This window comes from Amphiprion ocellaris, chromosome 6 (genome assembly GCF_022539595.1).
Source record: "Amphiprion ocellaris isolate individual 3 ecotype Okinawa chromosome 6, ASM2253959v1, whole genome shotgun sequence".
Taxonomy (NCBI): Eukaryota; Metazoa; Chordata; class Actinopteri; family Pomacentridae; genus Amphiprion; species Amphiprion ocellaris.
The window spans coordinates 34,833,424-34,859,900 of NC_072771.1; the positions used below are offsets into that span (position 1 = coordinate 34,833,424).

The 26,477-nt window shown below is 37.5% G+C and overlaps 1 protein-coding gene across 5 annotated transcripts in view; it reads left to right on the forward strand.

Moving 5' to 3' along the window:
* The first annotated feature begins 2,011 nt into the window (after positions 1-2,011).
* Positions 2,012-26,477, forward strand: part of ppef2a (protein phosphatase with EF-hand domain 2a) — a 36,202-nt gene continuing 11,736 nt past the window's right edge. Inside the window, exons 1-14 of one of the 5 annotated variants that reach the window (XM_055011373.1) lie at positions 2,012-2,500; positions 15,717-15,767; positions 15,983-16,031; positions 16,337-16,580; positions 18,819-18,878; positions 19,984-20,111; positions 20,199-20,253; positions 20,353-20,528; positions 22,097-22,211; positions 22,605-22,651; positions 23,661-23,827; positions 23,916-23,952; positions 25,294-25,443; positions 25,524-25,862. In XM_055011373.1, coding sequence (XP_054867348.1) covers positions 18,827-18,878; positions 19,984-20,111; positions 20,199-20,253; positions 20,353-20,528; positions 22,097-22,211; positions 22,605-22,651; positions 23,661-23,827; positions 23,916-23,952; positions 25,294-25,443; positions 25,524-25,862 — 1,266 coding nt within the window. In that variant the 5' untranslated portion in view covers positions 2,012-2,500; positions 15,717-15,767; positions 15,983-16,031; positions 16,337-16,580; positions 18,819-18,826. Of the gene's footprint in view, positions 2,501-15,716; positions 15,768-15,982; positions 16,032-16,336; positions 16,581-18,818; positions 18,879-19,054; positions 19,079-19,983; positions 20,112-20,198; positions 20,254-20,352; positions 20,529-22,096; positions 22,212-22,604; positions 22,652-23,660; positions 23,828-23,915; positions 23,953-25,293; positions 25,444-25,523; positions 25,863-26,477 lie in introns of those variants that run through there. The other 4 variants (XM_055011375.1, XM_055011372.1, XM_055011374.1 and 1 more) reach the window with 4 other exon arrangements.

The window sequence follows — 26,477 nt, forward strand, 5'->3', positions numbered from 1 at the left end:
AATTCTGGGTTCAAGAACCTGAAAGCAACAGAGCTGAACTGACATTTGTTTAGAAATATCTTACAGAACGTCAGTTTTTAGAAGCGATGTTCTCGCTAGCTTTCAGATTACTCGATAAAAAGTAGTTCCAGTGTTCATAGCAGGAATAAATAATGGCTGTTTTTGTCCACTTGAGCTGTAAACAAAACAATACAATGAAAAACTGTTTCCTTACGATGTTTTTGCTGCTTATTTACACAATGAACAGATACAGAGCAAGGCTAACATTTTATTTGGAATCACATTTCTGGAAAAATGATGAATGCAAGTTCAATATTCAAAAATTTTGCTCTTCATGGACCCTAGAGAGAAATTTGTCAGTGTTATTTCTTGTGTGTACCACTTAGCATACAGTAAATGTATTTATATATGCTAAAGATAGCACCTTGAATAAAAGCTGGGGGCTGAAAATCCAAAACAAAACAGCTTAAAGATGCTAAAAAGCTTTGTAGAGCAAAAGGGAGCTGCAGGTGATAATTCTTCATTGCTTTGGCACTATGACGATTCCCTTTTGCATCATTCAGTACATTTTTCAACCCACTGCTTACATAAAACACTGACGTCTGCAGCTTTAATTATTCAATGCTATGAGCAACAAATGTAAACTTTGCATTCAGGTCTCAAAGGTTGACATCCCAAAAGTATCTCCACGGCGAGATATGAGCAAAACTTGGTCAGTGAATTTAGCCTTTTGCACTTTTAGTGAACCGACACCGGCTTCTTCTTCTTCCTCATTTGGTCGTCATGGCGACGCCCTGCTTGACCCAGGCATTGCTGTTGAGCAGAGAAAGCATGAAACGAGCAACGTCTCCTCTTCCCACTGAGCCGCCAACAGACTGACCGGCACTGGGGGGCACAGAGTATCCGTCGTGGGTCAGAAACTCTTCAGCTGGAGAGAACAGCAAGATAAGAATGAATACTTTACTGATCCGTCACATGGGAAATGTACATGTTACAGCAGCAGGACAAGAATTAAAGTACAATAAGACTAAAATAAGGACATAATAAAGGTAGAATAAAGATGTTTTAACACTTAAAGAGCAGCATACAGAAACAGTGCTATGAGATGTTTTGTTACTTCCATCTGCCACTCTTTTATTCAAATACTTTTGTTGTATTTGTATTTACGTTGTATTTGTTTTTGGTGAATGAATGAAACAAACGATTAACTAACTAACTAAAACAAATTACAAAAACTACTTAATTTATTGGTTCTTTGGATGTAAGAAAGACACAAAAAATGAATCTGGGTACACATTTAAACCTCAAGGAACTGACTGACTGCTCTCATAACAGCTAGATTGACTGATGTGGACACATGCTGATATGTTTTCACTGTGACAAAACGGATCCAGTGGCAGAAAGGGTCCTTTTTCAAAGCTTTTTACTAAACTTCTCCGTGACGCCCAAACTGCCGGTTCGGTTTTACCTGTTGCCGACTGGTTCTTGAGGCCCGGTGGACGGACCACAGTCCAGTTGATGTCGTCAGTCTTCTGCAGAAACTGCTCCATCTCATACATGTTGCTGAGGACGCGTCGGATCATCGGCAGCAGGAGGAAGCGGATCAGGAACGGTGACTGAGCTCCTGAGTTAGCTAATAAACACAAATAAAAAGAGAGCAACACGGTGAAACTCAGGCGAGGCGAGTACATCTGCAAGATACTTTCCAAAAACAAAAATTTAGGAAAAAAATGAAATACACTGCGATAAATTAAACAGACATGCTGCAATGTAAGATATGAATACAATGTCAAAAATGCAATTTAAAAATGCAGTGGAAAATAGTCTTAAGCTCTGATTTAAAAGAATCAAGACTGGAAGCAGAGAGTATAAATTACATGCATGTAGGAGCAGATTTGAAATATGCTCTGTAAATTATATTGGTGTCAGTGGGTTTCACTGGTAATCGTCTATTTTACCTATATAAGGTAGGAACCTTTGTGGCTAGGTAGGGTTTCCAGCCGGAAGGGGACAAATCAGGTTTTGACCGCTAAACGCCAAGCGTGGAATGCTGCACGCCGAACGGCAACTTGTGAATGGGAATTTGTGCACTTTGGAGTTTTTTGGGAAACCAATAAAGACACTGTGTTCAAGGCAAGTTAAAACGAGTTGGACTTTCATCCGTTAGTTCGGTTATTAAGCGCGTCAATTCCGTTTTTATGGTTCCCGGTTGGAGGCTCTCAGTGGCTTAAAGTATTGGCTTAGGCCCTTTAACACAAGTCAAAAACTGCTCTGAAAAGTTCAACAACGGCTGCTAGGACTTTGTTGTCGCGTTTTGCTGGTGAGGACGGGAGGACAAGGGAGGCATGACGGTGGCGGAGGCTTGGAGGAGACACCTGAGCGGATCATCACCTGTTTACCTGCGTTCCTGGACCCATCTGCGGGAGAAGAGGAGAGACGCCGGTGAGGACGCGGAGGAGCTTCACGGTAGCGGCTTGGAATGATCAGTCTTCTGAAATAGGTATGTGTAGCTGCCATTTATAATGATGGCCATCTAAAAATAGTGTGCACACGTTATGGCGTAACCCCAATGCATTGGTTGGTGAAGTGGAAAAACATTTTGACTGTGTATTAAGTGAACTGTCGGACTTAAATGGATGATTGCGCGTTGGGTGACGTCAGTGTTTCACCTGTAGCTGGTAACCCGGACTCTGAGGCCGGCTGTAGTGATACACTGACTGAAAAATAAGCTAAACAAAGCAACCGCTTTAAGAAAAACGATAAAAGATTTAATGCAAAGTGGTAAAACTGATGAGGTACAAAAATAGCTGAATGAGTTTTCTGAACTATGTGGTGAAATAAAGTGCATGCATGATTCTTTAATGGGGTTAGGGTTCGAGTACTGCGCTCTCTGAGTGCTTCTCTTGTTCTTGATGTAATCTTTAAGTTAGAGTTGGATGATTTTGTAATTGTCCTAATGTGGATAAAGTCCATAACTACTAGACTGTTTATAGCCTTTTAGACTGAGAGTGAGCTCTTTTAATAGCTCTTCTTCGTGGTCAAAGACAGCTCCTTCAGAAAATAGTGTGTCTGCATAATTATAATAACATTTTTTTTGTTTTCTATAATCTCAGCCAGTCAGAGCAGACAGATATTCAATAAAGGAGTCCCAAAGAAGGGTGACTTGGGGAATTCTGCATCATTTTTGTGTATTACTAGACCTTCATCAGGCAAAAGTTGCAAAATTGTCCTGATGAATTGTCTAGTACTGAAACGTTGCGCCAGTAAATTTATGAGTGAGTGTGCCGGAGTCCGTTTTTGTGGCTATTGGATGCAGTCTTCCCTCTACCACGCACCTGCCTCATCAAATAGATTCTCCTCATGTGTTTAGATTTGCAATTAGGAATCACCACTAAATAATCTCTGTCCTCCACTGTGCATTGAGCCAGAAACTCTCTCCCAGTTTCTCAGTCTGTCTCATAATAAACTGTGGTCGACTGTGTCAAATGCAGCATTAAGAATCAGGAATGCCAATGCAGATACTTTTCCACTGTCTGTGTTAAAGATTGGATGTTCTGCAGGACTTAAACAAGAGCAGCTTCAGTTCTGCAGTGTGGTCTGAATCCAGATGAGAAAAAATCAAATCAACTGTTTAACAATTAGCCTTTTCATTAGTTTTATTGAAAGATGGGAGGTTTTATATGAGCCTGAGAAGCTTCCACAGCTGCCAGCATAAGTATAAATTCTCCTTCTGTTCCAGAGCCACAAAATAGTGCCTCTGTGTGGCTGTTTGATTTAATTTCAAGCAATTACACAAAGAGAAATGTGTTACAGAAAAGGAAGGGTTATCAAATTTAGTGCATTTAAGCCTCAACAGACCACAATGCAGCCAAACACTGCAAAAACTCGAAATCTTACCAAGTCTGTGCGTCTTATTTTTAGTCACAATGTCTCGTCCCACTCGATTCAAGACAAATTCACTTAACAAGTGACTTCTCAGCAAGATGGAGGGGCTTGTTTTAAGAAAATGCATCTTAAATATCTTGTTAAGTCAAACAATCTTGAAATTATCTTGTTCTGAGTTGAATTATACAAGAAAACTCAAAATAAGTTTAATACATCTCAAATTAGGAGGTTACATGAAAGCAAAAATCTATTTTGAGTGAAAAACTGCTATTTTTGTGAGCATGTCTGGCTTGTTTTAAGACACCTAAGCTTGACACCTAAAATAGAGCTTAAAATAAGTTTCCCCAGCTAATTTTAAGATCTCAATATTCTAAATATCGTATCTTATTTCAAGAAATCTTACCAAGCCATTTTTCACTTGTTCTATTGGCAGATTTTTTCATTTTTTTTCAAGGAAAAAGTTCCTTGAAATAAGCTTTTTTTTTTTTTTTTTTCTTGCTTTGAGAGGGGCATTTTTTCAAGTGAACCACCAGCCCCCGTTCACCAATCGGTTTGGAAACCAACTTTAAACGCTTAAAGCAAAAACGAGCCACCGGACCTCTGAAGAGTTTGGAACATTTACCTAAGAGCATCAAAAAGTGTGTTTTTCATTAATAACTGAGGAAAGAGGCCAATATCTGTGCGCTATACTTACGCTCTGTGTACCAGGAGGTCATGGTGACGATCCTGTTGACTCGGGCCTCTCGCATGGCACTGACCATAGCGCTCATACTCTGGGTGTAGCCCGTCACGGAGGAGAAGACGGAGGCTGGGAAGCCGAGGCACGACATGATCACATCCTGTCCTTTGAAATGAGGCTTCAGGCTGTCGGGTGAGAAAATATCAGCTTTCACCACCTGAAAACAGGGAAGGACGCATAATTGTAGCTTCTTCAGTCATCACAGGCAACACAATTCAAAACAGACAGCGACATTTCATGTAATTAAACAGATGAGGCATTTCAAATTGCAGAATTTATAATTGATACATCAGCGTAAAGGGCAGTCATACTAAAGGGAAGGAACAGAAAAAAAGACTCTTAAAACATCTGTGAACTGTAGTTTTTTCGCTTAAATCTTAGGAGATTTGCAATAAATAAAATCAGTTTGGGAGGCTCCTTCACATTACATTATTCTGCCACTCTGCTGATTAATTTATCTGCAGCTCTGTTCCAATGCTGCCATTTTGAGTCCTGTAATGTGAATTTTCACATTTTTTTCTTCTAGTTGTGCATTTTGTTGTCACATTAAGATGATTTCTGAAGAAGGTACTGCTCATTGGTTGTTTGTCGTGAGTAATACTGTACCCAAATTCCTAGTTTTTTTAACTTGCAGTTAACCAAATAATTGCTGCTGCTTCCAAGTACACGTTCATCAAAAACATACCAAACAACTCATCAGAACTTTTACTGTAATATTTGCAATAATATTGCTGTAATATTCTCTGATATTTCTAAAGCCCATATGCATGACCTATATTAAATAATACACTCTCTCAAAACATTTGGTGTCTATGCAAAAGCTTAATTTGCACCTAGCGTGTAGCAGCTATAGTTCTTGACAACTGGTTAACAGTAAGATAACACAAGACATACAGAAAGACATGACTGTGAACATAGCATGCACAAATCCTGCATGACAACACATCATGGTCAGTAAGTGGCAGAGCATATTAGAGGAATTAAAGAGTACCGTAAACAATGTGCAGATGACGCTATTAATAAATTAGACAACCACACATGAATAATACTGCTAAATTAAAACAACTCTACAGCAGCAAAGTATGTTAAAAAGAATTCAAACAGTAAAAAATAGTGTATTTTCAGGGATTAGTTTCAGCAGCAGATAGTTTTTACTGTACAGCAGTAGGAGAGTATGTAATTGCTACAACAAACCCTGTAGTGGGTGTGTTAAAGGCAGTATAACAGGCAGCTTCACTGTTTTTGGACACCAAATCAGATCTACGGCACGTAGGAATGAGATTAGGTTACTGTAATTTATCATTCATGGGACTTGTTAGCAATAGAACAAATCAAGTAAAATGCCAGGCTTATTAACGTCCACTTTGTTGCACTGTTGTGTGCACAAGGTCACACCCAGAAGTTAAACCTTCACGAAAAATGTGACTACTGGTCAGAAACATACTCAAGGTCTTGCCTCATACAACGCTGTACACTTTGAACCCGGATAACTACCTTTAGCTTGTCATGATGCACTGTGAGCTTGGCCGGGTTCCTGACGATGGCGGTGACCGTGTGACCCTGCTCCAGCGCCTGGTTGACCAGATACTGTCCAGTCTGCCCAGTGGCTCCCAGCACGGCGATCTTCATCCTCTGGCACTCAGAGCTCAGTCGGGACTGAAACTGATTAGTGGACGATGAGATGAATGTTCACAAACAAACTGCTCTGAGTGTCCCTCCCTGTTTCACAAGCACAAGTGTAAAAAATGGTTTATCACGGTGCAATAAAGAAGCCCTCTCTGCGCAATTAATGTTGTGTCATCTGACAGAGATTCTGTACTTCACTATAGAATTAAAATCATGTGCTGGCAGTATTCTTACCACCAAAATTCACTGCACAGAAGACATATTCACTATTACTGGCTATTTTCTGATCTATTAGCTTTTTAGTTTATAAAATGCAAGAAAACAGGGAAAAATGTCCAGCATGGCTCCACCAAAGCTCAAGCTGATGTCTACAAATAACATTTTTTGGCCAATTAACAGGTTTAAATCATATAAAACCTGACATTACAGAGCATGCAATCAGAAAATGTTTGACATCTGGTCTTTATTTATAACTTAAATGATTAACTATCAAACTTATTGCAGATTAGATATTTTATTGACCATTCTGTATAACTTTAACTCATCACAGGATTGTGACTTAACCTCAGAATGACTGACAGGTCTTTTAATATGACATTAGACAACATTTTATTAATTTATTTTGCACCTGCAGTACTTTTAGATATACGTGAACGGTTGTGAACAAATGTTTACATACAGTTGTAAAGACTATCTACACTACCGTTCAAAAGGTTGGGGTCACTTAGAAATGTCCTTATTTTTGAAAGCAGTTCTTTTCGATGAAGATAACATTAATCAGAAATACAGTCCAGACATTGTTAATGTGGTAAATGACTGTTCTAGCTGGAAACAGCTGATTTTAATGGAATATCTCCATAGGGGTACAGAGGAACATTTCCAGCAACCATCACTCCTGTGTTCTAATGCTACATTGTGTTAGCTAATGGTGTTGAAAGGCTCATTGATGATTAGAAAACCCTTGTAAAATTATGTTAGCACATGAATAAAATGTGAGTTTTCATGGAAAACATGAAATTGCCTCAGTGACCCCAAACTTTTGAACGGTAGTGTATACCATGGCAGTCTTGAGTTTCCCATGACTCATATTTTTCTGTGATGGAACTATTCAAAGAAAACACGCACGTCTTTGTCACAAACACAAGCATGTCTTTTGGTTCTTTTGTAGAATTATTATAGGTCTTCGAGAAATTTGACTAAATCTCCTTGAGGCTCAACTGAAGTTTGTGGCTGATCACATGGACAAAGAAAATGGTGTTCTGGATAAAGATTCTGTGGTCACATGAATCAAAAAGTGAGCTATTTGGCCACAATGACGGGAAACATGTTTGGAGGAGAAAGAGTGAGGCCTTTGATCCCTAGAACACCAAACCTAACATCAAGCATGGTGGTGGCAGTATTATGCTGTGAGGCTTCTTTTTTTTTTTTTTTTTTTTTGCTGCCAGTGGAATTGGTGCGCTTTTCTAGGAAAACCCAAAATCATCAGCTAGAGGGTTGGTCTTGGAGGAAGTTGGGTGTTCCAACAACACAGTGACCCCAAACACAGATGAAAGAGGTAAAGAAATTGTTAATTCAGGTTATAATAAGGGTTTTAAACTGGTTTTCCTAAAGTCCGGACTTAACTTATCAAGAACCTGTAGACTGTGATGAAGAAACAAATCTGTGTCAGAAAGCCAACAAATTTAGTTGAATTGTGCAAAGAGGAGCAGTTAGAAGTTACAATCAGACACTTGTGGACAGCTAACAAAAGCACCTAGTTAAAGTGAAAAAGGCCGAAAGAGGTTTAACCAAATATTAGCATTTCTGGAAGTATATTTTTGAAGAGCAGGTTTTATTATATTTCCAAAATATCTATGATAAATTTATGAAAGAACCAAGATGCAGACCTTTTGTGACAAAGACACATGGGTTTAAAATGATTCCATTACAGAAAATTAAAGTTATAGAGGTCACTGGAAACTTTAAGACTTCCGTGATATTCATGACCTTGAGTATGCAAACTTTGTTCACAACTGTAGCAGTTACACAAGACAACATTTCCAGTCATTGCCTGACAAGGACACTACTGAACTCTTCAGTTGCACATGAAAACACATCAAATAGGTCTGTGACATTTCAGATGGGACCATTTATCACACGATTTAAAGAGTACGTCTGCAAATTGTCTAACAAAGTGTTAAATTACTTCCCATTAAGTCAAACACTAAAGCTAAAGATTGTGGAATATCTCTAGGAGATACAAAGTTTTATTCAGCAAGCACAACTGAACACTGCATGTCTTTTTAATATCCAGATTGAGGCGAATGGATTACAACTGTGGCACCAAAGGATGATGAGTTGGTTGGTCAGATGCTCACGACGGATACTGAGCCGGCACTGTTGACTGAATCTGAACTGATGTGTGGATTTTCAAGCCAACTGCTTCAAGCTATGTTCAAGTTAACTAAGCCTGAGAACTACTGACATTTAAGTATCAGAGAAAATATGATGGAAATTTGTTTTGTTGTTTTGCATAGACCAGTTTTCCCTTGACATGAAGAAAGCAAGGAGTTAAAGCAGTTTTTCCTCTCAGGTGTGGATTACAGGGATGTTAAACATCAACAGGCTGCATCTGTTGATTTCTGTCCAATAAAGCTGGTTGGGCGCCTTTGTCATAAAAAGCAAGTGACTCGGTCAACAACAATCAAATACATGTAAATCTTTAAACACCAAGAATGACCTCTACCGTACTGGTCTGCAGATAAGACACCTTCCTTTTGCTACATCTGTTTCTGGAAAAATGCCACTGAAAGATAAGAAATTTGACAAATCTACTGTATTTAAAGTACTTAAATAGTGCAAGCCAACAATAAAATGAATCACTAAAATACTGACAAAACATCTTTTTAAAATGAATAATAGAAATTGTTTCAGGGCCATGTATTCCTTAACAACTTTTCATGTTAACAACACAGCACCATTTTTGCCGAAATCAAGGAAGACACTCGTACCATGAAATGTAGAGATGTATAAGCATTTATTACTTAATTTAGCACCATGAAAATATTCAATACAGTATAGTGATTTGTTTGAACTTAAATAAATTGCACTTATTTTTTTTGTGTTTTAGAGAACCTAATAAAATAAGAATGTCTTTCAGTACTATATATACTGGTTCTCGTCTTTTGTATATAAATGTGCCAAATATTAGGCTGATATGTAAAGGTACTAGAGTTTTACAGAGCAATTAGGAGGCTTCTTTTTGGGCCAAACAAACCAAAAGTGGCTAAACTGCTGCTCTTAACTCCATAAAATTCTTCACACATACATTTAAAAATTGTGAAAGTGCTAACAACAACAAAAAAAGGACATTTAAAATAGGCATAGAAAAAATACAGGTAGATGTGCTTGTGTCTACAAAGTTATCCTTCAGTGAGGCAGTATTGTCCATTTGTAGCACATGACTTGGCTTATTTAGCTGTCTTTACAGTTGTTCACAGTTATTTCCATGAACTGCTTTGGCATCGCTGGAATTCATTTTTCCGGCCCTCTGGCCCTCTGCAGGTCATGCCACTCCGTGAAGCAGAGACGGTCCGGGATTAAACACAGCGCAACATTACAAGACCTGCACTGGAAGAATGTCCAGTTTTTCTTCTTCAGGTCCAAACAGAGAACACAGTACTTCCTGCATCTTTTTTCCTCATCTTGATCATCTGAGGAGCTCACACCAGTTACAGGAACAGGAAAACAGTCATGAGGCCTCTTCTCAGCAACTTGTACCTGTAGTGCTGTAAAAGTAACATAAACAAACAAAAGATTGAGCTGCTTTAACACTGTACTGTGAAGGCCACTGTCTAAAAGTGTACAGTTATATTACATAATTTATCGCAATTAGTTTATACTTACATTAACTCATAAAATGTCAATGATTAACAATACATCATATTATTGCAGTTGATACCTGTACAAATGGTCCTGTCTGACTCTTTATCTATCACCATAAAAAATACTATACTTTTAATTGTAAATAAAGTGACTGTCATTAAAAATACTTTTCAAGCAACACTGAGGTGTATAAGGTTGTGTATAAGTCAGGCAACGTCCTATATGTATTCCAAATATATATAACTGTCCAAGTTGGCTGATGCACTATTAAATATTTCTTTAAGTGTGGCTAAGATATCATGACCGATACCGTTTTCCTCGCTCTGATGCTGTCTGAATTGCACACGAGATGGCCAGACAACTGCCGTACTTCACCTACACCTGGAAATAATTTAACAAAAATGCTTAACTCAGTAATGGTCAGGTACTTCATTAAAAACTACACAAGACTAAGCAACAGAAACAAGGGCCACATTTTTCATCGGCTCGTCAGTGCATTATCATTAATGTTGATAGTGAAAGAATACTGCTATACAAAGTAAAATCAATACAAAAGCACCATCGGAGAACCCTACAACAAACCCAGAAAATTATTTAGCACTATTTCCCAGCTACTTAACACTGACAACCCACCTCAAGCTAGTATTTCCTGTCTTTTTTTGGGGACCAAACTGAAGCTCACTGCTACAACAGTGGGGGCTCAGTAGCGTCCAAACAAGCTGGGATATGCAAAATGAATTTACCCTTGCAGGATCAATACATTTATTTTTTTTTTAAAATAACAAAGCTGCATGTGTAGCTTGTCATCCTCCTGAACTCCAAACACCTGTCTACCTGAATGCACAATGTCACTTTTTACTGCTTTCGTGCAATTTCCTGACATATTGTCCTATTTCACTGGTTCTTATTCCATTTCATATACCTCCCATATTGCACATATCTGACCTCCTTGGCATATGTTGTCATTTTTAATAGTTTTGTTATATATGTACATCTGATTTTATTATTTAATGTTGATATTTTATTTCTTATTGCTTGTTGTTGTGCACCATCCAGCAGAAGCTATTTATACTTTCATCATGCCATGTATGATGACAATAAAACCATTCTAAGCTTTGACCACACAGCAGAGTAACAATGCTAACAGCTAGCAACAGTTTACTGCGCATACACGGAAGTATCCCACTACACTGATCTGTTACGTGAGAATTAAGAAAACTCATGCATGTTATCTTTTATTTCAGCTAAAAACAAAACAAACACACACACACAGCAGAAAAAGTATTGGAAACACTATGACTTACATTTCGCGGATAACTCAGTCTCCCTCCTCACGGAAGGCAGTCCGTTCCGGCGCATCATCCTCTGGCACCAGCCGAGGCTCGCTTGGAAGCGGCTTCTAGATATGTTCAGCTGCTCGGCGACTTCCAGAGCTTTGGCCTGAATGTCGGCTCTGGACAGATGTACTCCTTCCGTACATTTCGCAGCCACATACTCGCACACCCTCCGTTCAAGCTCTTGGAAGCGACCCGTTTTGGGCCCGCGGAAAGCTTTTCTCTGGCCGTTAGCGTTGCTAAGATTGTCCTTCTGTGCTCGCCATTTCCTAACGTGACACTCGGTGACGCCGTATTTCTTGGCTGCCTGACAGTTGTTCGACGCCTCGGCCTCGTTAATCACCATTATTTTGAAAGCAGCGTCGTAACTTCGTCTCCGACCCTTATTAGTTTGCCTCGACCCCTTATTTTCCACAACGTCTCCGCTCTTCTCCATCTTCGGGGTCATCAGCCTCTTCCCGGACTGTCTAAAAATGTAAACAGTGCTGTCAGGTTTGACTGACACGAGGACGTCCAATCAGAGCCCAGGATCCGCCCAGCCCTTCAGGAGCTGGCCAATAGAATTGCACAGTGGGTGGGACTACTAGAGGGCGCCGCGGGTTCAGGTGTTTGCTAAAGCGCCATCAAAAGTCACAACGTGGAAATACTTTATATCCGTATTTATAGCATACTTTGTGAAACTTGCACAGCTGTTGTAACCGAATAAAAATACTTGTAGTATATAGTGGGTTGCTCACATAGACTGTATAAGAAATATCAATTATATGTAAATCTATTTATTGATCTATCTAGAGATAGATTTATCTTGAGATAGATATTTCTTGTATATCTTATTATTTTTTGATCTGGAACAGGTGCACAACACATTTCACTGCACATTATACGATGTATAATTGTGTTTTAGACTCAAATTCAGAATTTAAATTTGATAAATAATTCTTATTATACAGTCTATGGCTGCTCATCGTGGTTGTATTATTTCAGATTTATTTCTATTTTATAAATTTTAAATTTATTTTTTCCATTCTCATTTCTCATCCCTGTGCATATTGTAAATATTATTACTAGTATTTTATTATTATTTTTATTACTACTACTATGTTTATTGCTACATAAGCTGCTGTAACAATGTGAATTTCCCCTGGCGTGGGGAGAAATAAAGGACTATCTTATCTCTTATCTTAAATTGATCTTACTTCTTTTGCCTGTTTTAGTACTTTTACACTATTTTATTTAGTTTTACTCATTAATTTTTACACATTTTAAATTATCCTGACTTTGCACAGAATTGCACAGGTTGTTTTTAAACCTGCTATATACTGTAAATAAATGTGATCTGATTTGATAATCAGGCACAATGTCAAAGTTCTGTTTTAAAACTGCCTAAATATTTTGATACCAGTACAGAAACAATACCACGCCAGAAAGCTAAAACATCAGGAAACATACTGTCATAATAAATGACAAAACGTAGAAATAAAATTTGTTTATGAATTTAATGTCAGTGCACAGATATTGTAGTATTTAGACCCAGCTGCTTTGCCAATATGACAGAAAAATATGATTTTCTCAGAAGTCTCACTAACTAAAACTAGCAGCTGCAACATAAACTTTATGGGTTTACATTACACATTATGATACTTGTATAAAAACAAAATGCAACAAACAAGCAAAAACTAAGGCATTATTTTGGCTTAGTCCAATCACCCAGTTTTGCTGTATTATCTAAGCATGCTCACATAATTGAATAACAGTCCTCAAAATGAAGATAACCAAAACATTAACCTAATTATTACCCATGTGAAGTTAAGTAAGATTTCATTCTGGTTCTGCAGAAACGACGTGATGATGTTTAAGACTTACTCTTGTTAAATGCATCAGTGATCCCACTGCTGACAATCTGACAGTCTCACCATCTAGAGTCAAAAGACAGGAAAATGTCATCACTTTTTGCTTCTACGGGGTTTCTGCAGAAATCAGCCAGTCAAATTTAATTCTTTTTAATGCCATTTTAGTGATATACTGTAAACATTTTAATGCCACCACCATGAACTCAACAAATTACACGGGTCTGTTTTTTTTTTTTTTTTTGTAAAAGGTGATTTTTATATGAGAACTGTCCCTACATTTCACTATTTCTGAATCCGGAAACCACCCCTGACCACCCACGGGCTGCAGTCATTCTCTGAAATCCATGTTTTATCACCATTTTTGCTGGAATTTGCATTTCCCCATTTCCCAGTTCTCCTCCACCTGGTCCAGCCTGCCGGCCACTTTAATCCTCCTGTTGTCTTCATTTACGGGCACTAAAAAATATTGTTTTGTTGTCTGAAAAAAATTCAAAAATTCAGCAAAAAAAATCCCCAAATTTTTGAAAATCTGCAAAACCTTCAGGAAGAAAATTCCAATAATTCCTTAAAAGTTTCCCTTAAAAGTTTTGCTTTAAAAAAAAAAAAAAAAATTTGGCAAGAAAATTCTTGCAAATATTTTCCAAAAATGAGTAAAAATCTTCAAAAAAATCCTAAAAATATCTAAAGTGATTACATATATATCAGTAAAACTTCTAATATTTTCTTTAAGAACATTCACAAAAAAAATCAACCAAAATCCAGTGAATTTTGCTGGATTTTGGTTGATTTTTTTTTTTAATGTTCTTAAGAAACATTTTCTTTAGCATTTTTCCACCAAAAGAATGTTCAAAAATTTCCCCAAAATGTTGAAAACGTGGACATCAGAAGTTTGACTGTGAAAAAGTATTTTTTTCCACATTTTCAAACTTTAAAACGGGTGCCCTGCAGAAACCCTGTTCTGAAGCATTGAATAACAACTCAATCACGGTTCATTTGTGTAATGACGGCATTAATTATCAGTCTGACTCAATGTAATGACCCAACAATCAGACTCTTTCTCTAAGTAGTGCTTTATGTGGTCAGACAAAAAAAAAAAAAATTACACAAGGAAGTTATACAAGTTGGTGAGTAGGAAATAACCTCCCTGATTCTAAAGTTTAACATTGAACTAAAATATGACTCACTAATGGCCTGTTTTTGCTCGATATCTTTGGGGTTACCTGCTGTTTAACCACCAAACGGTACTTTAGCTGACCTCTAACGCTAATCAAACCACGGTGGACCTGTCTTCCGCTTTTGTTTTTGTCTCACTACTTTCTCAAACGCATTTATATTAGCCAACAGGTTAATCGACATGCATCGTGCAACATTTATCCAAAGTGTCAGTACAGTTTGGCGTCCAAATTTGTACACATACTAGAAAGAAAAGCATCTTATAGCCGTTAAAATGTAGTCCAAATGTTAGCTAGAGCCTCACTCACCCAATGCGCCATTATTATTACGTCACGTCCTGTCAAGGAGACATTCAAGAGCGGTGGCGTTCAGGTGCGTTCATAAAACAACTCTTTTAACAAGTTTAGATCTTTACTGTGAATTTTACATTATGTTTTCATGCTTTACGGAGGTACGTTGCATAATTCTTTAAGTCATATATCGAAGCTACTGCAAAACGAGATCCCAAATTGTGTATTTTAACGTGAAAGTAGCACCCAGCTAAACCTCACAGTTACATATAACCAGAAATTTGACCGTTTGTGTAACCAGTACGTCAAATGATCAGGTCACAGCTTATAAAATGCAACTGTTACGTGTTAAATTTCAAGTTCATATCAAACATGTGGTATTTTTGGACTTTGGTAACTTTGTAGAAGTTTAATTATCATGCTACCTCTCACATTTTATGGATTACGGATGAACTGACTAATCATACAAAGCACTAATTCATAATTAATGGGTCAGTGGTTCCTAACATTAGGCCTGTGATTCCTTCAAACAAAGCTATATGTGTTTACTTCGTCCACCAGCCTGAGAATTGTGACCATGCAGCTCATCAAAGAGTGACGATATCTTTTAGCGTGTTACTTAAATCACCTTTTGTCCATAAGAAGCGAGATTAAGCAATACTTTTTACAGGAAAAATGGGGAAAACACAGCATTTTCACTTCCTTTTTCTTAAAATCCTCTTTGAAACCCCTCTAAATTATGTTGCAATCCTTTATGCTGGTTAAAAAGTAATTAATACTCTGAGTAGTTTTTGAGAAAAGTACTTTGTACCTTTACTCAAGTATTTTTTAACACCAGCACTTTTACTTGTAATTGAGTACAATTTAAGCAATGTAACAGTACTTGTACTTGAGTACAAATTTTCAGTACTCTTTCCACCTCTGGTTCTAAGTTGCTTCTGCTTTTTTTTTTTAGGTATGGACCAGTTTTTAAATTCAGGCTATAAGTTAAATTACTTCCCAAAGAGTAAGTATAAGTAGTGAAACTGAGTCCCAACTATGTGTTTTGTGTGATTTTTATACGGTTCACATTGGGGACAAACCATTTGAGAAGTGAAATGAAAACATTAAAATTACTAACATAAAAATAAGAAAAAGAGAATCACAATTAAACCCAACTAAATGATGCAGAGCATTACGATTTGTTTTTCAGCGAGGGTTTTGTGCTTTTCTTCCCGCCAGGCCTCAGCACAGCTCCGGCTCCGGTCAAACATGGTGGTGCCATCAGCAGGTAAGCTCCTGTCAGTAACACGTCAAGATTTGACATGTTAAAAGATCTGATTTTGTTTTGCTCCACTACAATCACATGAGCTCACATGTAAGCACCAACTTGGACTCCTGTAATCAAAAGCAAGATCGAAAACAGACGCTGGCCAACCTCTTGCCACCCACGCTTACCTCTGCACTTTGCCATCTTCCTATATAAAGACCCGTCTAGTCGCATCAAGTCATTAGCTCAAGTAATCCACTTGTGGCTCGGTGCTTTGATTATGCGATCACACCGAGGGACTAAAGACTAAAGCAGCTTCTGCTCAGTCACAGGGGAGCTGCACAGCGTGGATAGCTTCATACATGAGGCCGCTGTGGTGAGTCGGTGGGTGCTGCTGTCATTCTTCCAGCTACAATGACCGGTCTGATTGACGTCCCGCAGTTCTTGACCTGATCCTGGCCGACTGGCGGAGGATGCAACAGAGCAAATGGCTGCTTGAATACTCACTGAAACCGCAAGCCGACAGCCAAATTACCTGGGAAGTGGTGACTGGAAAAAGCAGGTGACCACGTAAGTGAATTGGAGCATCTTCATGTTTCTACAGCAGTTGAATTAAATCCGTAAAAAGACCAGTAAAGTCTCTAAAATTGCAGGCACATTCTGGAAATTAGATATTATGCATGTCAAATTGCTCCTTCTCAGAACTCAAGTTTTCAAGTACTTCTCAGAGTTTGTTTTTACCCACTTAAAATGTCAGGTTTGCCCTATAGCACATCAGTGTTGATTTTCAAATGGTAAGCTTTGAAATCTCCGTCATTTCCTGACCTTAAACAACAGAGCGACATTTTAAAATGCCTCGTGGAAATAAAAGGGGTGTTAACTATTCCGTTCCATTAAAATAGCTTCAGATTGTCAGAATATTTCCTGGTTTCATTGGTTTGTCAGTGTAAGCTTTCGTAGAATTTGGACCAAAGCAGTCCTGTGCTGCAGGATTGAGGCCAATCATAGAAGTTAGGAGTGAACCAGGAGATGACGAGATTAAAAGGGCACAAAGTTGAACGTCCTCCAACCTCAGCTCTCCTGCTGCTGTGTTTAGTTTGTCAGTCTGTGAATGAAGAGGCCAAGACTGAACTGTTTAAAAAATGTGCCTGCTGAGGAGAGAACTTATCTCAGCCTGAAAATGTATGTAATGCCAGATTTGTGGCCCCAGAAAGTCATATCTACTTTTGTGATTAATCGTCAAGTACTTCAACAATTACATACAGTTAAATATAAGGACGACTATAAAACAGGCCCAACCATTCATCCCACAGTGTAGCAGAACACTGAGACTGAAAACCACACTGACGTCAGCTGTGGCTGTTTTGTGTCTCCGACTGTGCATCTTGCAGATTTCATGCATCATTTTGCATCTCTCTAGCACTTTGTTATCTCATATTGATAATTTGGTGAGTCTTTTTGGTCCCTTTGCATCTTGTCATGGTTGTTTTGTGTCTCCTATTGCTCATTGCTGCAAGTCTTCATAGTTGTTGGCATTAAATTTTAGTCGTTTGTCTTTAGTGTCACATTTGGAACTTTTTGTGTCTCTTTGTAGTTATTTTTAGTCTCCTTATGGTTGTTTTGTGTCTCATTTTGGTCATTTTGTTTTTGTTTACAGCCCTTTTTGTGTCTCTGTTGTTATTTTTCATTTAATCTCTTTATTTATGTTTCTTTTGTGTCTCTTTATGGTTGTTTTGTGTCGCATTTTGGTCATTTTGTATTTTTTGGAGACATTCTCTCTTTTTAGTCCCTTTGCATGTCACCATAGTTGTTTTGTGTCTCATTTTACTTATTGTTGCATCTCTTTGTAGTTGTTTGCATAATAATTTTAGTCGTTTTGCATCATATTTTGGTTGTTTTGCATCTCTTTAGTGTCACCTTTGGGACTTTCTGTGTCTCTGTGGTTATTTTTAGTCTCCTTATGGTTGTTTTGTGTCTCATTTTGGTTGTTCTGTTTTTGTTTGCGGCCCTTTTTGTGTCTATGTTGTTGTTTTTTGTTTCATTTCTTCATTTAAGTTTCTTTTGTGTCTCTTTGTGGTTGTTTTGTGTTGCATTTTGGTCATTTTGTATTTTTTGTAGCCGTTCTCTCTTTGCATTTCACCATAGCTGTTTTGGGTCTCATATTGCTTATTGTTGCATCTCTTTGGAGTTGTTTGCATTTAATTTTGGTTGTTTTATGTCTCATGTTGGTCATTTTGGTCATTACTGCATCTCTTTGTGGTCATTTGCATAAAATTTTAGTCGTTTTGCATCATATTTTGGTCATTTTGCATCTCTTCAGTGTCAGATTTGGGACTTTCTCCATCTATTTGTGGTTATTTTTTGTCTCCTCATTTTAGTTTTGTGTCTCATATTAGTCGTTTTGCATTTTTTGTAGCTATTCTGTCTTTTGTGGTCCCTTTGTGTCTCACCATGCTTGTTTTGTGTCTCATATTGCTTATTGTCGCATTTCTTTGTAGTTGTTTTCAATTAATTTTGGTCGTTTCGTGTCTCATTTCGGTGAATTTATGTCTCTTTGTAGCAGTTTCAGCTCTGTGTGGTTAATTTATGTTTCTTTATTTTGTATCTCTTCCTTTCCCTCTCTTTTATGTCTCATTTCAGTAATTTTGTGTGTCTTTCTGGGATATATATTGTATTTTTGGGGGGCACTGGCCCTGTGCCCATTAGGCCTGTTCTATCCATGGTTAAATATACTTTTATACTTAAATGTACTTAATATCGGAATCATTTCAGCTGATGTGAGGAATGTTTGTTTGTTTGTTTTAACAGGAACAGTCATGGGATGTGGCGTCACAAAGTCCGACCAGTTCCACAAACACTCAGGAAAAGGTAGCAATACTTTAAACACACACAGATTTACACAAATCACCATCACTCAGCTTGTACAGAAAAACTTCACTACATTCCTTTTGTTGTCTGCTCTGTTTTATTGATTTATTATGATTCCTTTCTTAAATTTTAATTCATGCTGTATTCTTGAATCTACATTTCTTTTTGCCTTTCTGTTCCGCTGCATGCAGCTGTCACAAGTAAGCATCATTTGTTTCAGTTTGTTTGTTGTGTTGATGTTGTTGCTGTTCGCCAGATGTTAGACATAAACTCAAAACTCACATTTCCTGGTCAGAGACAGTGATGGAAAAAATGATTGTGCACCACAAGTAGAACAAAACTGCTAAGTTCATTATCTTTAAAGAAAAGACACATATCGGAAAGACGATATATCAGGACGTACAGCTCAAACAGCAGTTTCTGATTGAAAAGTGACAAAATAACGTGTATGTTACTGAAATAAATGTCTTTAAGTAAACAAAAAGTACACTATAAAGCAATTAAGTAAGGCAGCAAGCTTTCTAGATAATATTTAGTGGAAAAGCACTTAGCTGTTTATCTTGACAAAGCGGACTTACTGGTTAGAGTATTACAGAATTATTGTATTTAGATTTGTGATATCAAAATCGGTAGCAGTTTGGCAGATGTATGTAATGTCACATGTCAGACTGATTGAAATAATGTTCAGTACAAGAATGTGTGTTGCATTGGAAAAAATAAAAACCACACAACTGATTTTGTTAGTCTATAGTTATAATTTTCTTATAAAGAGTAGTGTAGGAGTGTTCTAGGAGTACTAACTTTACTTTGCTATTATTGTACCTTCCATATTTTCTGTTTGTTATTCTTAGTACACCACCTGAAGGCCATTTCAGGATAATAATCAACTTGCCCAGTGCATAAATGTGATCAAGTTTCCAATGATGAACCAAAACGCACAACTTGCACCATCAAAGTTTAGCTTCACAGTGGTCAAAAACCCTTTTCTTGACAATCACACAGGACTGCTACATGTACCGACCTACAGGCTGCAGATTGTGAGACATACTTCCAAAGACTGTCTGTTTTTCATGAAACAAAATCCTGCCTGTTCTCTGTGTTTCAGCCATACGAGCTGCCGTCCTGATCCAGCGATGGTACCGTCAGTATGTCGCCCGCACAGAGATGAGACGGAGATACACCTGGCACATCTTCCAGTCCATCGAGTACTCTGGAGAACAGGCCCAGATAAAGGTGACGATCCACCAGACATGATCCAGTCTGAATGTTTGCCTTAAGTTAACAATAAAACTGCAACCTTCACGTCTCTTTTGTGTGCAGCTCTATAATTTTCTCGGCTACCTCATGGACAATTTCACGCCATCAAGCAATGAACGTAAGAATTCTGCGCTGATCTGTGGTTTGGATTCACATGAGATGTCATTCACCAGATTTATTTGTTTGAAACTAAACTTGAACTGTGTCGACCTTCCAGGAAATTTGATCTCGCACATCTTCAGAGAGAACGATATTTGTCGGGACGCCGAGTGGGAGAGGTATTTCTGCTACAAGAAAATCGAGGTGCCAGAGATTTACTCAGGACCTCATCTCACCTTCCCTCTGACGGTGGAGCAGGCAGTCGGCCTGGTGGAGGCCTTCAGGAACAAGAAAGTAGGTGCACATCGGAACTATTTACTATCATTCAGCAGATTTGTGTCACGGTAATGAGCAGAATGGAGTTTTGGTCATATTTATAAATGAAAGACAGTTCATTAAACCACTGCAACAATACATTGCATTTGCCTTGATGCATATATTTCATTTACAAGAGAAAATAGTGGAATATTATTATGAAAATAATAGATCCAATAAAGTTTATATTTGCTTCCAACCAGCAAATCGCCTACACTGGAAAAAATGCCCCTCTCAAAACAAGAAAAAGAAACTTATTTCAAGGAACTTTTACCTTGAAATAAGTGAAAAAATCTGCCAATAGAACAAGTGAAAACTGGCTTGGTAAGATTTTTTGAAATAAGATATGATATTTACAATCTTGAGATCTTAAAATTAGCTGGGAAAACTTATTTTAAGCTATATTTTACCAGGATTGTCAAGCTTAGGTGTCTTAAAATAAGCCAGACATGCTTAAAAAAAATAGTAGTCACTCAAAAAGAGATTTTTGCTTTATGTAACCTCCTAATTTGAGATGTATTTAAACTTATTTTGAGTTGCATTATAGTGGCACTTCTCTGGATTTAAGACCATCTTGTACTTGAAATAAGATTACAAAGGTTAATTGAAGCATTCTGAGATATAATGTCTTCTCACAGTTGGCTAGAAATCCTAATATTTAATCATGTTTTGACAGCATTTGTTGTGTTTTAGGGGAAGCCAGCTGTGCCGAAAAGCAGCTGTTTTTAACTCAAAAGTAGACATTTGCTTTTTAAACATTCATGTTGAGTACAAAATTTAAGATGTATTTTACTTATTTTAGGTTGTATAACAGTGACATGACTCTAGATTTAAGACCAGCTTGTCCTTGAAACAAGATTAAAAAGTGTGATTTAAGCATTTTCAGATATCTGTCTGCATACAGTTGGTTGAAAATACATTAGTTGTAAATATGCCCATGATTCTTCCTCCTTCATTTATAAATAACTCTACACCATGTAAACAAGTTTAGTATTGAAATCAACTATTTATTTTCAAATTTGCATGCAGCGCATTAGCAAACTTGACAATATGAACTAATTGGTGATTTTCCAATAAAATGCATTTACTTGAATCTAGTGAAGTTTATTTCTTAAATCCAGATTGTGTAGCTTCTACAAATAACAGCTCAGCTTGAAAAATGTATGAAAAGTAAAATGAACCTTGTTTCTTGTAAAATTCAACTCAAAACAAGATAATTTCCAGATTGTTTGACTTAACAAGATATTTAAGATGCATTGTCTTAAAACAAGTCCCTCCATCTTGCTGAAATGTCACTTGTTAAGTGAATTCATCTTAAGTGTGATGAGACATTTTGACTACAAATAAGACAAATAGACTTGGTAAGATTTTGAGTTTTTGCCGTGTATGTTTTGGAGAAAATGTTTATATTTGAGCAAAGGAACTGTTGCTAAGTGTCTGTACTGCAGTGACAAACATCTGTGCATCAGTGACCAAACAGCAATATGAAGCTGCTTTCATGTGTTTGTGTCTGAGACCTTCTTGCTAACGAGTCTCTCTGCCAGCAGCAGCTGCACTCGCGCTACGCCCTCCAGCTCCTCCTGGAGACCTGGAAGCTGCTCCGCATGTTGCCAAATATCAACCGCATCTCCACCTGCCACAGCAAAGAAATCACGATTTGTGGTGAGATTTTCGATAGATACAGACAGTGGAGAGGTGACTGGAAATGAAGGTAGAGAGATGTGAAATATTGTGGTATTCACCATATCGGCATCTAAAAAAAGAGTGACTACAATGCTAATAATCATCTAAGTAATCATTTAAGTAATTTTCTAAGCAAAAATTCTTAATACCATATAAGCATGTTAAATTATGATAGGCATTTTTTTTCTAGTCTAAAGGATTGAGAACAAATAATGTTTTCTGTTCTAGCCCCAGTTTTTAGTCCTTGAGCCTCCTCAAAAATCCCCCCAAAAGTTTCTCCCTGTCATTTCTAGACCGACATGTGAACCGTGCATTTCTGTTTTCTAGCTGATTTACTCTGTTAGTGTATTTATGTCTCTTTTTTCATTACAGGTGATTTGCATGGACAGCTGGAAGACCTGCTGCTGATCTTCTACAAGGTTGGGACTCTAAACTTCAGTCTTTGAGCTGTTACACCTGGATTTATGCTTTTTTATTTACATTCTATGGGCTATAGCTATTAGTTTTTGAGAGTGAGTTACAAATGTACATTACTATTGACACTAAGTTGCTTTGATATTTACAATGTAATCAAGTTACTCTTCTCCAGCTTTAACTTCATAGTTAAAAAATAAATCACAGGGTAGCATTGGTAGAGCTGCAAAAAAACACATATTGATGAATCTATAGATTTTTCTCTTCATTTTCAGAATCAGAGTTAGAAATACTTTATTGATCTCTGATTAAATTGCTTACGTTACAGTTGCTCCCATTCAAAGTCTTTGAAATATAAACAGTACAAAAAAAATAGATAAACATAAGTAGAAAAATATGTCGTGAAAGTATAAGCGTAAATAGAAAAGTATAAGCATAAAATGTAAATGTGCATTGTTCTAAGAAAAATAAAAATGTAAAAGTAATAAATATTAATGGAGTTTATTTATGTTGTTGCACAGAGACGTAGTTTTGCACATTATTCAGTGAACTGAAGAGGATTTAATAATTTAATGTATAAATATCATTATATAGCGAAAAATAAGTCCTGAAATACGTATTAAAGTATATTTTAGTACTAGAATATGTGTTTTTTGTGCCATAAATGTTTTATCTTTAGTGTTAGAGGATGTTTTTGACTGTGATTGTAGCTGCTGTAACAAAATAATTTCCTGCTATTGATCAATAACGTATTTTTCAACCTGAAATCTTGACAGTCTGGCTACACCAAAGAGTGAAAAATATTCAGTTTAAAATGATGTAAAACAGAGAGAATTATAATAGCTATAATTAGATGATTTGTGACATTTTTACTGGATTAAACAAAACAACTGAGATGTTTAGCTGCAGCATGTTTCTTCTTAGTCGTCTTAGTTTTTTGCTATTGTTTGTTTACGTTTAGACCATGGATAGATTCTTTAACCCAGTTTTTTTTTTTCTTTTCCTGCTGTACAGAACGGCATGCCGTCCTTAGAGAAGCCCTATGTGTTTAATGGAGACTTTGTGGATCGAGGCAAAGACTCCATCGAGATCCTTCTCATCCTGTTTGCGTTTCTGCTCGTGTATCCGAGCGATGTTTACCTCAACAGAGGAAACCACGAGGACCACATCGTCAACCTGAGGTGAAGTTTACCTGCTTCTCTCTGACCACATTCACCAGCTACAGTTAAGTCCTTGTTTCCTAACTTGCGTTTCTCTGGCTGGTTTTAGGTACGGCTTCACTAAGGAGGTGTTGACTAAGTATAAGGTAGGTTCAGCTCTACATGCCTCAAAGGGCAGCTCTTTCTTTGCCAGCAGTTTGGTATTAACACCTTTTCTTATCATAGGAGCCAAAAGGTTTCCTTATCTGTGCTATCTTTGAAGCACCAAGTTAAAATTGCCACATTCACTTTCGCCCACACATTTTCCGGAAAGCTCGATATAGGACGCCATCCTCTGCACACAACACCGGTCAGTCCTCCTCGCGTTAAGAGGATTTGAGGTCATTAAACCAGGTGGCCGGAGGACATCTGACTTCTGAGTCAGGAAGGTTGAGCTGCTCCGAAGAGAAAACCTCAGATGTCCCCGATGTTTGAATTCCTGCATAATTCGAACATAACTTTATTAACAATGCAGTGTTTCTGTCACACACTGGACCAGAGGCTGCAAAAAGCAACAGGAGTTCAATTATAAACACCAGAGACAATTACAACCTCAATAACTGATTAAAAGAATGAGGCAAAGAATTGTTTTTTGTTACAAATAGTTTTTTTGTTTGTTTGTTTCTACTGTTAATTTAAAGTTAATGCACACTACCTTTCAAAAGTTTGGAGTCACCCAGACAATTTCATGTTTTCCATGAAAACTCACACTTTTATTCATGTGCTAACATAACTGCACAAGGGTTTTCTAATCATCAATGATCCTTTCAACACCATTAGCTAACACAATGTAGCATTAGAACACAGGAGTGATGGTTGCTGGAAATGTTCCTCTGTACCCCTATGGAGATATTCCATTAAAAATCAGCTGTTTCCAGCTACAATAGTCATTTACCACATTAACAACATCTAGACTGTACTTCTGATTCAATTAATGATAACTTCATTGAAAAAAAAACTGCTTTTCTTTCAAAAATAAGGACATTTCTAAGTGACCCCAAACTTTTGAATGGTAGTGTATCGTGGCATGTAATCATAACAAATAATCCCCAGATCTGTGATTGAAATAATTTAAAAAGTAGCATTTTTGTTAAAGTTCAGTGTGAGAACTCAATTTAACTCCATTCTGTTCTTTACGCTTCTCGTTCTTTCAGTTGTGTTTCCCCCAAAATGTATTTATTTATTATGTTGCATTCATGAACAGGACAAAAAAGGTAGAATTACAAATAAGAATAGAAAAATTTATTAAACACACAAAAAAAATCACTTTTGCATTATTTAGTTTTTCCTACACATCTGTAAACCACATGTGCATTATCCAACACTAAGATCAGTATACCTCATGAAAGAAGAAAAAGGAGACAAGTCCAGACCATAATCTATTCTATGAGATACAAGACGTAGATATTGACAGCAGACTGCTGCTTTGTGTTTGTGTTTCATCTTAGATGCACGGCAAACGGATCCTGAAGCTGCTGCAGAAGATTTTCAGCTGGTTGCCGTTAGCAACAGTGATCGATCAGAAGGTCCTGGTCCTGCATGGAGGGATCTCCGACAGCACAGACCTGAACCTCCTCGCCAGACTGGACAGACACAATGTGAGCAACCAACATGTGATAACCTGATTAAACGAGGATTTTCAGCAGTCTGTACAATTTATCTTCTCTGTTTCCATCAGTACATCTCAGCACTGAGGCCTCCGAAGAAGAGAAACCAGAGCTCAGCATCGACGTCCATGGACTCGGACCTGGACGAGGATGTCTGGGGAGCCAACAGGATCTTCCAGCGTCGAGCCTCCCTCACTTTCCCCAAACCTCTCGGGGCCCGCGACTGTTTCCACAACCGCTCGCTGCAGGACTTCTCAGACCGGATCAAAGTGAACGTGGAGACGGAGCTGGAGATCCGCAGGAGGAGGCGGTCTGCTTTCAACGCTGTGATGAAGGAGCCAGAAACTGAAACGCCTACTTTATCCTTCGACTCTGTCTACAGTGACAATGCCAAAGAGGAATGGAAACAGGTAAAGGAGCAGAGATGAAACTCTTACGATATCTGAATCCACAATAAGACATTTTTATGAAGTGCTTTAAACACTAGGAGTCTGATTCATCTTCATTTTTGGAGCTCTTCTTGCTTCACAGTGCTGATGAGGCAGGATAATTCAGGCAGAAGCAACATGTTATAAACAGTCCTGTAAGTGAGAATAAAAAATAATGCAATAAAATAGTATAACAAGGAAAATTTTAATATATATATGTATACGCATGCACAGATACAGACATATTAAAGTCAGTCGTGTTGCTTTTAATGATCTTTTCTTGTCATATTGCGGGGCAGAGACAAGAAAAATAAACCAAAAACATAAATGAATAAAAATAATAAAATAATGAATAAATGCACTTTTTAAGAAATGATTGTCAGATTTCCATTAAAATACAGGTGATGTTTATGCTACATTTTAGATAGACTTGTCCCTAAATAAGTTTAAGTATAAATAGGTCTCTGTTAATTAATTAATTTATTGATAAATTCATCAGTGAAAGACAGTTTTGATTTTTGAGGCAAGTTCTTGAATGTGGGAATTTTCTGCTTTTCTTGGTGTTGCATTTTAGTAAATTGAATATCTTTGGTGAAA